The sequence below is a fragment of the Prunus persica genome, chromosome G8 (genome assembly GCF_000346465.2).
Source record: "Prunus persica cultivar Lovell chromosome G8, Prunus_persica_NCBIv2, whole genome shotgun sequence".
Lineage (NCBI taxonomy): Eukaryota > Viridiplantae > Streptophyta > Magnoliopsida > Rosales > Rosaceae > Prunus > Prunus persica.
In genome coordinates, this window is record NC_034016.1 from 21,214,422 (window position 1) to 21,231,860 (window position 17,439).

Below are 17,439 nucleotides of genomic sequence, written 5' to 3' on the forward strand. Positions count from 1 at the left end.
AATCAAAATTTTCTATCATATTACCCTTCAAGTCGAACCAATGTGTGTTACTTACATAGGTAAAAGTTCCTTGTAAGCATGATTTATGATTCAAAGGAGCTTTAATAGCTAAATATGATACTTTTTAATCCTTACACGTGACAGTGACACGCATACACACAAAATTTAACATACTTTTTTATTGAATGTTGAATTTGAACTAAGATTTGCAACTAATTTAACGACAAGTGTATTATTACAGTTGTTTTTCACTGCATAAGTAGCACTGACATATAATCCACACCACATCAAGACTTGTGCAATTTGGCCAAATATGAATGGTCATTTTGACATGATACTATTTTTCACCTTAGTATCTCAAAGAAAGATGGTTTTTTTTTTCTTTTCTTTTCCCCCTCCTTAATTATACTACAATATGGATTAGAGGATATTAATTTATGGGGGTGTATGAATAAAAGAAGACAACTCTAGCAACTCAAACATGACATAATTCCTTCTTTGGCTAACTAGTTGCTTTGTGGGCACCAAATCCTCCCCTTCCCCAAATTTAGAAATGCAATTTACCACTTCACCTTTTTCCCAAACATCATATATGATAGTTTTAGTATCCATCTTCAAACCTTTATGCTTAATCAATTAGTAGAAGCAAAGTATAAGAATTTTTTTTTATAGTAGTTATATTGAATTTTTGGTATTGGTCTATTAGAAGATGCCATTGATTTTTGTTTAATTGGTAACAAAGAAGAAAAAAAATCAGAAATTACAGAAGTTGGGTGGGGTGGGGGACAGGACAGGGCCGGTGTAGAAAGCAAACAACTAAACATAGTCGCTGGCGGTTCCTTAAGGTATATAAACGAAGCGTTTTCATCGAACCGTTAGTTTGTTTGTTGGCTCTCTCTCTCTCTCTCTCTCTCTCTCTCTCAACTTGTCTAATGTCTCTCTGAAGTCAGTCTGATCCATCCAAACCTAAAACCCTAGACTCTCTGAATCTCATCGATTCAGCAGATTGAAGAATCCAAGTCAATGGTACATACATAGATCCATATCACTCCTATCCTATGCTTATCTTTAAAATCTCAATCCAAAAAATGAAATATATATATATATCCAAAACATAATTGGGATTTTGTTAACTATGTCATTTTGATTTGTTAACTGTTGCCTTTTTTGGGTGGTGCTTAATTCCTTATTAGGATGGAGAAGAAAGAAGCTTGGGCTTGAAAAGAAAGAACCCATATCAGGATTCTGGGTTTCAAAGTAGGAACCATCAAGCTTTTGATAGACACATGCTTCCTGAAGGTAGGTAATGCTAACACTGATTATTAGTCTAATTGGAGATTAGAAATCAATCATATTTGATTACAAGCTAATGGGTTTGTTCTTTGTGCTATTAGGTTGGGTGGGTTGCCCTGCATATGGTGAAGAAATAAGTTGTATAATTCCTTCAAAAGTACCGCTTGGTGAGTCTTTCAAGGATCATATTCGTGGTGAAACATACACTCCAAAGCAAGTCATTCATCAACAAAGACTTCTAGGAAGAGAAGTAATTCCTTTTTTCATAAAGTACTATACTTTATATTGTATGATGTTGTTATGCTGACTGATTTTCATTTTCCAGCTTGGTTTAGTGATTGATTTAACAAACACTACTCGTTACTATCCCGTTTCGGATTGGACAAAAGAAGGCATTCGTCATGTTAAGGCAAGTGTGTTTGTGTTCTGTTCCTAGTTAGTGAGGTTTATATTTTTTACTTATGTCCTCAAATTTGTCTGCGCCAGATACAATGCAGAGGAAGGGATTCCGTACCTGATAATGTAGCTGTAGATAAATTTCTCTATGAGGTAAACTGACTCTATGCTAATTTTATGAAAAATTCACAGGACCCATTAGAAAGTTGAATGCTTTTTTCTTCTCTTGAATTCATGTTGCATCATTGTTTGGTGATGAGTTTATAAAAAGAACAAATATGTCACTGATTTTGTGATTTTTAATAGGTATCACAATTTTTCTCCCATAGAGCTGACCCAACGGAGTGTATACTTGTCCACTGTACACATGGGCATAACCGCACCGGTTTCATGATTGTTCATTTTCTTGTGCGTAACGAATCAATTTCTGTTACTGAGGTAAGTAATTAGTTCTGTGGTAGTCATTTTGGTTCTGACTGAATCTATTCCATGATCCAAGAAACATTCATCACTTTTTTTGGACTGACCATTCCGCAGGCAATAAATAAATTTGCCAAGGCACGGCATCCAGGAATATATAAACAGGACTATATTGATGAACTTTACATGTTTTATCATGAACGAAAGCCGGAATCAGTTGTTTGCCCACAAACTCCAGAGTGGAAGAGATGTTCCGATCTTGATGACAAGGCTGGAGCTGTGATGTATCAGGACAATGTATGTATTGTTTGAAATTAGTTAATCTTGTTTAATGTCTGCTTTCAGCAGTACCTTTTTTCTTGTTTAAGTACCTAACTGGATGCCCGATGTGTTTGGCTGTCAAACCACTTCCCAGTTGAAATGCTTATATGCGAGATCATGTGTTTGGAAACCGTGCTTGTGATATCCATTTTTTTAAATAACGAAATTCAAATTGTTCCTTTGCCTTTGGCTTGATCGTTACTGAAAGTGGATTTTTTCTCTTTATCTAACTTTTCTTCTTTTGAATGCATTAGGAAAATCACGTGAGAAATGAAGCAATGACAATTGATGATGTTTTGGGTGAACCAATACCTTTTGACCAGCAAAAAACGATGCGAGAAGCCTGTTATCATGCACTCAAGTTGGGTGCAGGGGTAGGCACTCAAAATCTAGTGCTTTGAGTTATGCTTTGTATATTAAGATGCAATGTCAATATTTTATTACTTCTCCTTCTTCATGATGTTGCTGTCATTATATTCTGATTAATTTATTTCTGGCTATGTCCTCAGGGTAGAGGGAATTTACAATTTCCAGGGTCGCATCCTGTTTCGCTCAACAGGTTTGATTTAACAATAGCCGTATCAATGACAATTATGTACTTCTACTTGTTCAGACACACTTTTTTTAAGCATTATAAACTGATGGTGGCTTTTTCAGATCAGTAATGTATTAAAATGGACTAAATATACAATTGGATACTTTCAGTTTGTAATTAGGAAGTTCCTTAATGAATTTTCATCAAATTCTTTTTCAATGAGTGGACATCCAGTTTTCCTTTGTGTATTATAAATTCATTTGTTCTAATTTTGGCATATAACTTTGCTAAGCTGTTTCCACATGCCATGGTTTTGTTGTGAATAATACCTTAAATGAAATGGGTGGAAGTATTTTTTGCTGATACAGCTTATGTTGCTTCATCCTTCAAAGTGAACAAGGCCAACCATTTTTATGAGTAATTCCAAGATTTTACTTCTTAGGCGGTTCAGGCTAGAGTCTGATTGTTTCAGAAGACATTTGCCTGATATTGGTTTCCTTTTGTCCAAATAAATAAATGAAAGGGTTGTTTTTCATTAATATTATTTAAGGCATACTATCATCATAGTTAAGGGTACTTGGTTTATGGTTCATACAACACTAAAAGTTGGCATATCATTATGTTCTCTGTAGGGACAACCAACAATTATTAAGGCAACGCTATTACTACGCCACATGGAAAGCTGATGGAACACGTTATATGATGCTAATTACTTGGGACGGCTGTTACTTGATTGATAGGAAATTTTGTTTCCGAAGGGTCCAGATGCGTTTTCCTTGCAAATTCTCAAATAAGGTATGTATGTGCTTACAGTTTTGAGTTTTGACACATGGAACTCGCTTAGTTTGATGTGAAGTATTTCCATAGATGACTCTTTTGTAATCATTTTTCGAAGGTTATACCTGAGAAGACTCACCACTTCACATTACTTGATGGAGAGATGATAATTGACACTGACCCAAATACTCATAAGCAAGAGAGAAGATACCTCATTTATGACGTCATGGCAATCAACCAACTCTCTCTCACAGAGGTTAGATATATGATAATGTCATGGGAATATATCTTGATAGTTCCTGTTCCCCCTCCACCCCCTCCTTTTGCTGGCAGCCTCTTGCATTGGACTGGCCTTTTTATGGCGTAGTTTCCAATAGCAGTAGGCTTTACATAAAGTTGCTGCTTGTGTATTAAAATAGATTTCTTCTTGTTCTGTGTGTGAGCATACTGAGCAGGTTTATAGGTTCTAAACTAATGTTTTGAATGTTGGTAGTTCATATCCTTTCTGTGACACTTTAGCTCCAAACGTTTGATCCAAGGGTTACCTAATGACGCTTGTTATTCAGCCAATTTTTATAAGGGTGGAGAAACATTATGGAGCAGATTTTTCTGCTTCAAATGCCAGTCACATATGCCTATTCCCTCTCCCTAAGATGAACTATCCTCATGTTTTGTCAAGTATAATGTTTTCTGCTTAGGTTTCCTTCTTTTGACCCCCACTTTTGATATCACAACATGTCATCTTTTATTAGACTTATAATGAATTCATTATAAAATACTTCAATTTATTAATAAGTTGATATCTAAAAATGGTCCAGTTGCCATTCCATGAACGGTGGAAAATGCTTGAAAAAGAAGTGATTGAGCCTCGAAATATGGAACGTGATACTCTTTCCAAGAGTCCAGAGCCTTATTACAGATATGACTTGGAACAATTCAGTGTATGTATCTTGACAATCGACGATTACACTAAATGTTTTGATTCCTTTTAACCATTAATGTTTCTAGTTGCATATTCCGTCATGGTTGGTGTTTTACTTTGTTATAGATGTTCATCAGGTGAGGAGGAAGGGTTTTTGGTTACTATCTACTGTTACAAAACTTTTGAGGAAATTCATTCCTGGGCTTTCACATGCATCTGATGGTCTGATATTCCAGGTGATTAAGATTTTGGAGCCCTTCACAGTGAGCAAGTTCATTATGTGGTTATATCGTCCTATACTTCATTATGTGCTGATGATCCGTCTTTTTCAGGGCTGGGATGATCCATATGTACCCCGCACACATGAAGGTCTTTTGAAGTGGAAATTTCCTGAAATGAATTCAGTTGATTTTCTCTTTGAGGTTGTATGATGGCTTTTCCTTTCAGACTGTAACACGTCTTAATTTTAATTTAGTTTCATTTGCTGCAAATTACAGTGTTCTGTTCAACTCTCTTCTCTGTGAACTTATACCATGATGATAACCTAAAAATAGTTTCTGTGTTGACAGTTAGGAGTTGATGGTCGGGAGCTACTTTTTCTGAATGAGCGTGGAAAGAAGAAGCTAATGGGAGGCTATAGGGTGGTTTTTAAAGGTCGCATTTTGATATTTATGTATTTGTTTCATATTTACCATCATATTTGTGTTGACAAGTTATGATCAAGAATTTGTAGGCACCCGATTGTGTTGATTTAATTTTAACTTAGCTCAGAATCTAATACCGTGAAATTCCGAAATCCAACCTGCAGATGAGCTCGACCCTGCTCTTTGTTCAGGGAAAATTATTGAGTGCTCCTGGGATGCAGAGGGAAATGTATGGGTGTGCATGCGGACTAGGCCAGACAAATCAACCCCAAATGAGTTCAATACCTATAAGAAGGTATTTTTTATATCCTGTTCCAGTTAACGTTCTTGTGTTTTTTTCTCTCTCTTTTCTCTAAAACGTGTGTTTGTTTTGGACTAATTAATGACGCTGTGTTTCTCATCTGAAACAGGTAATGCGAAGCATAAAGGATAATATCACGGAGGAAGTTTTGTTGAAGGAGATAGATCAGATTGTTCGGCTACCCATGTATGCTGACCGGATACGGAACGATATTAAGGCCCATGAGCACAATTCTTCTTCCCGGCGCCGGTGATTGTGGTGCCCAAATAAGCATATTTCCAATTAGAGGTCACAAGAAATGGGGATAGCAAATTCAGTGTAACCTTAATGATGTAGTTTTATGTTATGTTTTTGTCATGTCAGGTCAGGGATCCCACTATCGATTTGTATCATTATCAGCAAAAGGATCATAGTTTTTTCTTTCCTATGGATCCCATGGTGTATATTAGCAACCTCTTAATCCAATTAATTAATTCATTCATTGGTTATTCTCGATCATTGGTCCGTTTTATCGTTTTAGTTTGTATGGCATTTTTGTAATAACACCATATCATCTTTTGTTTTTGTTTTTTATTTTGAGAAAAACAAACAGCGGTAAATCCATGTCCCATTAGGAAAGACTTTCCTTATATATATCCTGCACTGTGTGCGCGCTTCGCAAAGCTTTTCAAGGATCTTCTAAGAGTAGCTAGGGCTTTGTGTTGCTTCATTAGTTAAAAAAGAAATCTCTCACAATGGTGAAAAAGTCACAAAAACCGAGAGAATGTGAGGAACAGTCCAAAAATTTGACGAAGCCAATGTCGTTTCCATCAAAGTCTTCGATCAACAAGAAGAGGAAATCAAAGTCGACGGAGAAAAAGGATGAGGCTTATGTTGATGATGATATTTTTGTTGATCTTGAGGATTTAATGCCAGAATTGTTGAAGTCTTTGGAGCATGAGCAGGTTGCTAGTAATTGCACCTCTACAGTAATTGATCCAATTCCCCAATCGGGCAATGATTATGATTTTTTTACTCTAGCAGATATTGAAAATATATTTGAGGATGATTTGAGCAACATTAATGTTGATGGTAATTATTTTCCAATTACCAATAATGATGATAATAATAGCTCCTCCTCCAACAATGTTGACGCCGCGGTGATGGCGCATGTGACCGGAGTTGAGGAACATGAGACGACAAGCTTTGAAGCAAATGACAACTTTGTTACTGATTATTTAATGGATGTGTTGGATAATTGCGACAACAGTGAGGATGACAAAAATTACGATGGTGACGATGGCAGCGACGATGATGACGACGAGGATGATGATAGCAGCGAAGATGACGATATCGGATATAATAGTGACGATGGTAGCAACGACGACGATGGCGATAGTCCTCTAGTGCCAAGCTGCGATGTTGATCAATTATTAGAACAATATATTGTTTTCGCTTAATTAAAGTATTATGTTCAATTTCTATATATGAAAAAAAATAGAATTCTCTTTTATCTCTTTAGTGATCCAATTTCAAATGAAATTTGTTATCTTATTGTTGATTTCAACATTTAAATCCATTTCGACAGATAGTATGAATCAAAATTTTCGTTAATTTTTTTTATTCTTAATTAAATTGGCTATTAATTAATTCTTCAGGAAAATAAAATTTTGACTATTAATTAAACATCCGTGTGGTTCTTGATAATAGACATATCTTACTAATTTGGTGCTTATGATTCAATCCAATTCATCCAAATCAATATACAATTTAATTTTGATTAATGAATTGGGTTCTTAAGTTCTTAAACAAATATTATTGGATTGAATTTTTAAATTTCAAAACCGATCTATGACGAATTAACTCGTGAGAATTCGGTCTAATTAATGTTTTTTTTAAAATTTTTTTATGCATTTGATTTTATATTGGTTTAACTATATTAAAATGTGTGATTGAATTAGATTTGATGAGTTTGACCCAAAAAAAATTCAAATATAGATTATTTTTCCATAATTAAAGGAAAAAAGAAAAAGGAAAGAAGCACAGCCGGCTTAAGCAATTAATGAAGCAATAACCGCAATTAACAAGAGAGGATTACCGCCACAACAAGAACGGGCAACACTAATACTTTCCTACTTGAGCTACACTCAAACTTGGTGACGTGGACTAAAGACAAAAGCTAGTCACGTTGTATTCCAGATTTCTTTCCTTTCTGGAGCTGAAGAAAGCAATATTTTATTTGCATTGCCATCAGGAAAATCAAGGACAGATTTTGTTTTCCAAGATTCACCAGAGAAACCCAACTTCTCTAGCTTCCTATATATTTGTCGCAAGCTTTCCCTTCTCAATTAACTTCTCTTCCTACTAGCCAATATTGTGTGTTGTCCGCCAACCTCTGTGTGTGTGTGTGTTATTTTTCTTCTTCTGGTTCTTGAATGGCGGATTCAATGGCCAGAAAAAGTGAGGACAGCAAACGCAAACGGTGTGAAAGTAGTCCGTCGACAGAAGAGACTTCAGCAATGCCGAGCGCGAAGAGGCACGCGACACTGCACAGGAAAGCAGAGAGGCTTGAAGAACTCCATGCCAGGGTTTGCATTGTTTGTTACAATCCGAATGGTGGCAATTTTTCGTTGTGGCCAAAGGAACCGGCCAAGGCCAGAGAAATAATCACGGAGTTCCGAGAACGTAAGAAAACCAGATCGTCGTCAGGTGGAAGAAAGAAAGAAGTCAGGATTTCGGATTTGTTGGGAAGTAACTTGAAAAAGAAGCGCAAAGGAAAAAAGAAGGGTTTTGATGAGAAAGAGAACCTGAAGCTTGGTAAGATTATAGAGGCTTTGAAGACCAATATACAAACTTTGGAAGAGAATATTAATTCTTCTTTCGAGGGAAGAAAAACAAAAACTATTCAGCCATATATATACGGTGAAGAGAGCACGGCAGAATTGTTGGAACCAAAGAGTTCTAATTTCAACAACGGCGGCCCAACTTTGCCGATATCCGGAGGTAATTTTTACGACGATAATATCGAATTTTGTTATGGATTTGACACTAACGGTATTTGTGGTAATGCTAATTTGGAGCCTGGTTATAATAATGGAGACTTTGGATTAGTTAAGCCGGAGAATTTTGGTGGGGTTGATACTTATAATTATAACTCTGCTCCATTGGGGTCTTATTCTTCTGCAAGCTCAAGCTGCTGGGTCGACATGCTGCAAGGAAGATACACATCAATGATATCTCCACTTGATGAGGCAGTGTTGTGGCCTCCTCAGCCATTGCAATCTCAGATGATCAATGATCACAACAACTATACAAATATGCCTACCTTGTTTTGATCCCCCCTTGACGCCGTCAAGTGTTGTAGCACATAATTTTTAGTTTCTAGCTTAATTTCAGTTTATTAATTGTAACATGACAAGCTTTTTCCTATTATTAACTCCATGTTTAGAAAGAATATCCATAATTTCAGTTTTTTTTTTCCTATGCATTGTCAATGTTTTAGCTTGTGGATCAATGATCATGAATATTTACTATATATGATGCATATTCTAATTTGTTTATTGTTGGTCGTTTAATTCCCTTTTCAATGTAAATGACTCTTTAGTGTAGTGATTTGGAACAATTGATCTACCAGGAAAGTTCATGGGGTTCAAGTCCTAGTATTAATTTAGTATAATAACACCCATCTCACTAGGAAAGCTCTTTAAAATAAAATAAAATAAATTCTATTTTCAATAAATTAGGATAATTTATATTATAGTTTAAAAATTAAAGAAACACATCACATTATATTTTTGGATATTGTCATTATGTCTTCAAAAAAATACCTTTTAATTTATAATAAAAATTCAAAAAATTATTAAGCACACCAAATTTCTGATAAAACTCATAAACCAAATTTGAAATTATAGAAGCGTGTTGTTGTAAATATAACATCACAAAATCAACCAAAAAAAAAAAAAGGTTGCGGCCAACATCCTATTGGCCACTTATTAACACTGAATTATTCAATATATGAAGTGTATATAATAAGATCATCATTTAATTAAGTTGATAATTAATTGGTGGAGGTGAAGTTGAAGTTGGAGCATGTGGTTTGCCTAAACAGAAGCGAGGAGCTGAAGCCCAGCCTCGACGTGGCCAAATCGAATTGCAGCAGATTGTTCTCCAACTGGTACCCTCCGATCACAATCGAAGTCCTTGGGCTCTCACCGCCGTTCACAACTGCAAGGCACAGAACGTCGTCGTTCACCTGCACCATCGAGTTGGCCCCGAACACCCTCCAGAACGTGCTCTCGTTCTGCAGCACAAGGTCAATGCTCGGCACGGCCGGCCCCACACGTGTGCTCAGCACGTTGTCCCGGCTGAAGCACACCTCGAAGGGGCCTACAGAGGACACTCTGGTAATGTTCATGGATTTAGACTCGCTGATAAAAGCCTCGGTTACGGCTTTGAAAATGGAGGCCTCGAGGACGGTGTAGGGGTTGACGGTGCTGATCTTGGTCCCACCCACGCCGTCGCGGTCGATCGACAGCAGTGTCGTGTTGACAGCGACTGGTTTCTCGTTGACCTTGATGGAGTTGACTTTGATGAAGTATTCGGACGAGGCTTCCCCTTGGGAGAAGGCGGAGGCCGTGCTGACTGGATTTATGAAGAGCGGGGTGTAGATTAATGACTCTGAAACGTCGACGTTTGGGAGCATGACGTACGGGCCGTCGCCGAAGAACACGACGCCGTTTGATGACACGGAGGACGACAAGCAGATGGCGAATTTCCTGTCGAAGCTGAAGGCGGATGCGAATTGGGAAGGGAGAGATATTCTGGTGCGGCCGAGACCAGCCATGCCCGATACACCCGCGGCGAGTCCTTCTAATAGGAACGTTGGCGCGCAAGTGAAGAGGAACTGCGAAACGCTGACGTTTCGGCCGGGGTTGAACCCGTTGGTTGACGGGACAGAGACGACGTCGTACGCGAGTTCACCGCCTGTGGCCGTGCCCGTGACGGTGTTGTCGGGTGTGAGGCCGCACGTGTTGTTGTTGCAGCCAGGTTTTGGGGACGAGAAGCAATCGCCGCAGCCGCTGGCTCGTGCGAGTGAGCATTGAGCTGAGCGGCAACGAGCTGGGCGGTACGTGGAGGACACGTAGTTTTGTTCGCAGTCGACCCATAAGAACTGGCCACCTAGATCAAGGACGAGGTTTATGGGCACGAGGGGGGTCCTTTGGGTAATATGTGTGGTGTATTGGAGGGTAGAAGCGTCTTTTGAGACTGGGATGACGAGGGCTTTAGGCCTGAAAGACTGCTGAGCCAAAACGGGAGAGGCATTGAAGAAAAGGAGGAGAAGGGTAGAGATAGAGAAGAAGAGGCAATATTGAGTAGAGGAGGCCATGGTTATGGTTGGATGGTTGAGTTGAGGGAAAGGTCTATTTATAGTTGTTGAGGTGGGCATAAATAAATGTAGCTGTGTATGCATATATGTCATATATGTATGAATGCGTGAAAATGAGACTGGTCCCAAAATGTAGATATACATATGCGAGGAGGATAAGGCACCGAAAGGCCTTAATGTCAGTGTTTGCTGCGTGGTTTCTATGCATCTAGTAGTTCAATCAAGGAGGCAAGCTGACCTTGTGAGTTTCCTCTAATACATCACATCACTCATCTATGTGATTGATTTTCGAATATCCAAATAAGAGATCATCACTTTTAACATTGAAAAAAGAAGTATTCAGAAAAAATTGCAGATTTTTGAAAAGTGATTTGTTCGAAGTAGTCTCAAAAGACTTAAATAAATGAATTATCATGTATCTTGATGGTTGAACGAAGTAATCTCAATCGTTTAAATCATATATATCTTATAATTTTTAACTGGTATGGATCTTCAAACAAGTTAGAGTAGAGAGGGATGCTTGCTTGCATCGCCAAAGAATTGTTCTTCCATATCCAACTTAATTTTTAATTATTAAGGAATTCTATTGCTGTAGCTGACTTTGAAATGATAATCAAATTCAACGGTCGATAATTAATTTATTGACTGGTTTTTTAAATTAGAGAATCAGATACGTATATACTTCATTTTCGATCTAATTATGTTGCAAAGATAACCTTTTTTTATAGACAAAAGAAAAGAAAAAGATTAACAAAGTCAGAGCATATCTTTGTGTTGACCGCTGAAAGTGAAAGTCAAAAGATGTAACCTTCTGGATATTGTGAGTGAGTTGTAAAAGGATCAAAGAGGTTATAATACAATTGACCTTGAACATCATAAGAATTACAGCATTCATAGGGCTAAGGTGGACTTGGACAAGGCATTGCAATTTGTACCAGACCTGTTTTCATAGCTGAAATTGCACCTAACAATCTTCGAGGAAGACTAACTGCTATAAACCAGGTAAACATGTAATCAGAAATGCAATGCTTGAAGCTAACTGGCAACAATCTTTATACCTATATGGCTTTTGATTTGATCATAACTAACTTTGCCTTTTGCTTATTTTGTAGTTAATGATCGTTACCGGAGTGTCTGTCTCCTTCGTCATTGGGGTAGTAGCAGTAAGTTGGAGGGCTTTAGCAACAATCGGTGAATTTCTTAGACAACCTGTGTTTTTAATTAGAATATCCACGTGAGGAAAGTTCCTAACTCTGCTGGGCTGAGCACTTGGTGAGAAGTCCAGAAATCCTTCACAGTCAAAACATCAAACACTTGGTCGACAACACCATCCAAAATTCAAAACCATACCAAAACAAGGCAAAAAAAGAGAGAAAATTTATTGCAATTAGTAGTTACCAAAGGAATTGGGGCTGTTGAGCAGTGACGGAGGAGGTGGGCGCAGAGGAGCGCTAGATTCTTCGGAGCTGTTGAGCTGTTATGGAGGCGGTGGAAATGTATAGCCGCGCGGCTATACTATTTAAAATATTTTTTTATTTAAGGGGTATAGCCGATGGGCCGTACTGTTTAAATATATTTTTTTTGTTCATGGGGTATAGCCGCCCGGCTATACGCTTTAAATATATTTTTAATCCTAAAAATTCTAGGTAAACTGGGATAGTTACTATGATGATTTTATCGTTTTAATTTCAGTTACGTTTTTATATTTTCACAGGATGTTTGTGATCTTAGAACTCTGAGTTGTATATATTAACTACGATACAGTTGTATAGTAATCTCTTCTCCCCCTTGTAACCAAAAAAAGGAGGTATTGGTATATTTTTCTGTCTTCTTCCAAATTCCAATGTTAATTTGAAAAAAGAGTCAAGTCTAGAAGCAGTTGATTTCTTCTTCCAAATTCCAAGGTCTTCCATTGTGATCGGAGGGCATCATATTATATGGAGGATAGTTTTCTCCAATTTGATCTTGATTCCATGAGGTTGGGATTTACCTCAACACTTTTGACCCAAGCAACCAAATGTGCCAATTTCAATTTTACTAATTCCAACAAAAATATTGTGTAGTTCATTAGTATAATAATTAATCTTAGCCATAATTTTATCTTCAGATAAATATTGTCACATCATTTGAAATTTGAGATTTTATTTCATATCTCCCGAGCATTACTCATCTTGGTAATTCAGATAAAGAGAGGAAATTACAAAAGTTATCACCCCAGTAGCTACCTAACTAGTCTTATAGCAAGAATAACTTGATTAGTATTTTATTGTAGAACTCCAATAGCTAATGAGAAGCATATATAGAAAAGTCGATCAGTCATGGAAATTGGCAATGGAGATCTTGGGGATGATCACAAGATGGTGCATTTGCTTGCGATCACATCCTCACATCCGACCGCCGCATGTTTGACGGTCACGGCGGGCTCATGGCAGTTTGGAATCAAATACGTGTGTGAACCAATATTATTGCCCGCAGCTGCCGTCGGTACCCCTTCGGAAGTATGAACATATTGAAATTCAAAGTTATGGTTGCTACCACCGTCACAAGTACTCGTGGAACTGCTTCCTTCACCACCTTGATGATCTCCATGGTTGCTTGAGCAACAAGTTTTGTTTTTGGACATTGCAGTATTTGCAGAGGGCCCAATATTATTAACATTGCTGCAGCTTCCTCCACCATGAGGCCTATCATCCTTGACTATATGAATCTGTTGATCCTGACCATCCATTTTGTGGTCATTGAAGAAGGTAAGCTTGATTCTTCTGTCGACCCCAGACTGGGTAAGTTCCAGCTTCCTTAGCTTGTGGAAGTTAGGCAATTTTTGGAGCTCTGCCATTTGAGCCCATCTTATAATCTCAAGCCCCTCTTGTGCTCCTCCATAACCATTGCCTGCTGCTGCTACATTGGAAATGTGGCTTCTGCTAGCATTGTGTTGCATGCCATTGTGCAGATGGGGTTGTGGCAGAGTATCCTCACACACAAGCCCAACTGCCTCTTTGAACACTTGCTTGTCTGCTGTAGATTCAACTGTTAGTCTTCCTGATTCCGCATCGAACTTAACAGAATAGGTTCCTAGGGGAAAAATTAAAAAGATAAATGAATTTTAATTCTGATCTATGAACTAAAAAATATATTTTTTAAAAAAGAAGAAGCTTGTACCCTGAAATTTTGACAGAAATCTCCTCAGCTTCTCTTGACACTTGTGGCATTCTACGTTTATTTTTGTAATGTCTGGCTGCAATGATATATAGATAGTTGAAGGAGACTAAGGGTAATAATGGAAACAAATTACAAGAGCTAAATGAATGAGAAAAGTACCTGAGAACAGTGAGCATGGGCCATTGAAATTAGCCCTGGAATTAGGAATGGTAGATATCTCAGATGTGTTGCAGTTTGCTTTGAAGGTATGAGAGAGAAGGGTATTTAAACATGCAAACGTATCCTGTGTCTTAAATTGGGTGTAATTTCTTGATTGAGTGTATTAATTAATGATTTTCAGACATGCAGACAGCTTTTAAGTTGAAGGCAAATATTTGAACACATGTTATGCAGAATCTCAAAAATTCACGTGGACAAGATATTTGCATAAAGAGGGAAGGATATGAATCCCCTCAAATGGCTAAAATCCAGTCAGAAGATTTGTTTGCTTTGAATTACCATATCTGACCTTTCAAGATGCCAAGATGGAGAATTCAGAATGCAAAGTTCACAATAATCAAAACAAATAGCTCGAATATTAATTTTTATTCAAATGTAATGGGGGGTTTTGTTTTGTCTTCCACCAATTGAGTCATTTATTTCAAATTTTTGTACTTGGCAAACTTCAAACTAAGACAGTTCCTTCCATGACAGTAACAGCTTTCCCTCGCAGCAGCACCCTTTGATTCTGCTCATCTAGATGCATGCTTACTGCTCCGCCTCGAGGGGATGCCTGAAAGTGAACTATAATGTATCAAACATACGAGGAGAACAAGTAAAGCTATGATAAGATCACAGAGAGAGAGAGAGAGAGAGAGAGAGAGAGAGAGAGAGAGAGAGAGAGAGAGAGAGAGAGAGAGAGAGAGAGAGAGGGAGAGAGAGTACCGCATATGCAAAAACATCAGACTTTCCCAGTTTTTTGCACCAGTATGATGCTAAGGCACAATGTGCGCTCCCACAAACAGGATCCTGAAAGATATAAACAAGTAACACTAAGTAACATTATTCAGCCTTGTATCAATTTTAGTTCATAAGTCGGATATATTCCAGTTATTCCTTGAGTTCAGCATAACTGAAAACTGACATAAACCAAACAGCAAAAGACACACAAAAAGGTTCCAAGCAGGTTATTCAAATGGTTTAAATCCACCTTAGCAGAAAAAGAAAAAGGAGGTGGAATTATAAATCCAGATACATAATCTTCACTAGCATAGCAAAGCTAAAAGAAATATGCAACAAACTTGGGTTCCCAATACCAGGCACTTGAAAGAAACTTGATCAGAAAATAAATTAAAGCTGCTTACCTCATCAATCCCATATTTAGGGCAGAAGAATCTACTGTAAAAATCATATTCAGACTCTGGAGGAGCAATCCCTGTTACAATCACTCCCCTAGACCCTGGACATTTTTGGATCGCATCAAACTTTGGCTGTAAATCTACCACAGCTTTTGCTGATGGAAGCACAACCTGAAAATTGAAACAAGTCCTCATTTAAGAGTACATCTAGACTCCATAGATAAGCGAAAAAATAAAGGCCTAATCCATCAAAAACAAAAAGTAAGAAGCTTATATCGATGGTAAGCATAATATATAGAGATTTTCTGGAAGGGTTGCAGGATTTACAAGTAGATCGTCGGTGACATGTGTCTTCCTTATATCAATCATAGAAGCACCATCCAAGGCCTCGGAGATCAATGAAACCTCACTAGAGTTGAATTCATAAGATGGGGCGGCAGGAAAATTCAGTTCAATGAAATAGGACTTTTGTGCTTCACCATTTTGAATATTATTTGAACCATTGGCTGTCTTAACATCTGGAACCTTTTTAGCTGTTAGGATTCCAGATAATGTAGCAAACTCAATAAAGTTGGAATTTATCAAACCAGACTTAAAGAGAGTGTATGCAGCCGCTAATGTTGCATGACCACAAAGCTCAACCTGCAAAAGGGTATCAATTTTCTAAGCTTGATTTACTTTTCTAAGATATCAAATTTGCCAAAAGTAGTGCCTAGTATGCATACTCTACTTTATGCATCAGTGACAAAATCAAGATATCAAATTATCAAATACCAGTTAAGCACATCAAATCCAGGGAAACTGGAGTTAAACAAGTTTACTTTTTTTTTAAAACCCATACACTAAAAGGCTAAAAGGAACGATCTTTTTTACTGAATTCATGATTGTTGAAGATTTTGATACACTCAAAACTTTTCCCTGAATTTCACACTTCAATTCAACCTTGTTATGAAGAACTAAAAACAAACAAAACTGTAAAGATCGATCTTTTTTTTTAAAAAAAATGAACAGTGAGGGGGGTATAAAGATCTATCCTGTTGATTTTGTGAAATCAAACACTAATTGAACAGAAGGTGAGCTAAGACCTCGTTGGAAGGCGTGAACCATCTGAGACCAAACCTAGGAGCTGAAGTAGGCGTGGAATCGGTGACCCGAGTCAGATAACAAGTCTCGGATAGATTGAACTCGGAGGCCACGGCCTGCAACCACTGGTCGTCTTTATCTTCTTCTAACAAGCAAACCGCTGCTGGGTTTCCCTTGAAAGCTGATTCAGTGAAAGCATCCACCTGCACACACATAACACATCCATTTCAACACTCAAATTCTTAACAATCTGCTTGAGCGCAACGCATTACATACAGAAGAGAGAGATTTGAGTACCACGGAGTATTTCACTGGTTTCTTCGCCATGGAAGATTGAAATTTGATTATGCAGCAAAATACAGCAGAAGCAAAGAGAGTCACTCAACTCAACAACATCGCGGTCCGCCGGCGGCTGGTCCAAATGTCAGTGTATTTTTTTAGTTTCGAGTGGGGTCCACTTGATTTCCCGACACCTAACCATCACCTACTGTGATTGTGGGGCCAGAACATAACCTGTTCTTTGCCCCTTGCCCAAGCCTGAACATAATTTATCAAACATGATGTACCATCATATTTGAGCGAGTCGGTTTGGTTTGTGACTGTTTCTCTTCTAGCAAGAAATTTTCATAAGAAATTCAAAAGCATTGAGAGTACTTCAGAAAGCATTTATGTGACTCACTTCTAAACTTTTTTTTTTGTTTTTTATCAAACACTGTTAGAAGCATCATAAAGTGTTTTTTTTTTTTTTTTTTCAAAACTACTTGTTCTAATAAAAGTGTCGCTCTTTTCATTTTTAATCTTTCCTCTTGTAGTCTGTCGAAAATAGTGCATTTCTTCTTTGATTTTATAATACTCTCATTGGAGTAATGGGTTATAAGAGTACCTT

The 17,439-nt window shown here is 37.6% G+C and overlaps 4 protein-coding genes and 1 long non-coding RNA gene across 7 annotated transcripts; 3 read left to right on the plus strand and 2 right to left on the minus strand.

Moving 5' to 3' along the window:
• On the plus strand, positions 807-6,107 carry LOC18767423 (mRNA-capping enzyme). Its single transcript, XM_007201667.2, has 17 exons — positions 807-1,026; positions 1,194-1,299; positions 1,395-1,543; positions 1,619-1,702; positions 1,780-1,842; positions 1,996-2,127; positions 2,227-2,406; positions 2,685-2,804; positions 2,940-2,989; positions 3,598-3,760; positions 3,861-3,998; positions 4,561-4,683; positions 4,802-4,900; positions 4,997-5,086; positions 5,234-5,318; positions 5,473-5,603; positions 5,719-6,107. The coding sequence occupies exons 1-17, from the start codon at positions 1,024-1,026 to the stop codon at positions 5,860-5,862; spliced, it is 1,860 nt and encodes a 619-aa protein (XP_007201729.1). The 5' UTR covers positions 807-1,023; the 3' UTR covers positions 5,863-6,107.
• On the plus strand, positions 6,344-7,048 carry LOC109946268 (trigger factor-like). Its single transcript, XM_020553600.1, has one exon. It carries the CDS (start codon positions 6,344-6,346, stop codon positions 7,046-7,048), a length of 705 nt encoding a protein of 234 aa, XP_020409189.1.
• On the minus strand, positions 9,462-11,061 carry LOC18766791 (basic 7S globulin). Its single transcript, XM_007201482.2, has one exon. The coding sequence runs from the start codon at positions 11,056-11,058 to the stop codon at positions 9,646-9,648; it is 1,413 nt and encodes a 470-aa protein (XP_007201544.2). The 5' UTR covers positions 11,059-11,061; the 3' UTR covers positions 9,462-9,645.
• Positions 11,921-12,792, plus strand: LOC109946292. The gene is made up of 2 exons (XR_002269484.1): positions 11,921-11,976; positions 12,087-12,792. It is a non-coding gene; the product is annotated as an uncharacterized LOC109946292 (long non-coding RNA).
• LOC18766449 (uncharacterized isomerase BH0283) lies at positions 13,097-17,072 on the minus strand. Of its 3 annotated transcripts, XM_007201773.2 has the most exons (8): positions 16,851-17,072; positions 16,556-16,756; positions 15,798-16,112; positions 15,477-15,641; positions 15,058-15,141; positions 14,293-14,905; positions 14,134-14,209; positions 13,100-14,046 (listed from the first exon to the last, which is right to left on the minus strand). In XM_007201773.2, the coding sequence occupies exons 1-6, from the start codon at positions 16,878-16,880 to the stop codon at positions 14,798-14,800; spliced, it is 903 nt and encodes a 300-aa protein (XP_007201835.1). In that variant the 5' UTR covers positions 16,881-17,072; the 3' UTR covers positions 13,100-14,046; positions 14,134-14,209; positions 14,293-14,797. The 3 variants fall into 3 exon arrangements, with proteins under 3 accessions (XP_020426387.1, XP_020426386.1, XP_007201835.1); XM_020570798.1 differs by lacking the exons at positions 15,058-15,141; positions 15,477-15,641; positions 15,798-16,112; positions 16,556-16,756; positions 16,851-17,072 and having other exon boundaries at positions 13,097-13,986; positions 14,293-14,801; XM_020570797.1 differs by lacking the exons at positions 15,058-15,141; positions 15,477-15,641; positions 15,798-16,112; positions 16,556-16,756; positions 16,851-17,072 and having other exon boundaries at positions 13,097-13,989; positions 14,293-14,801.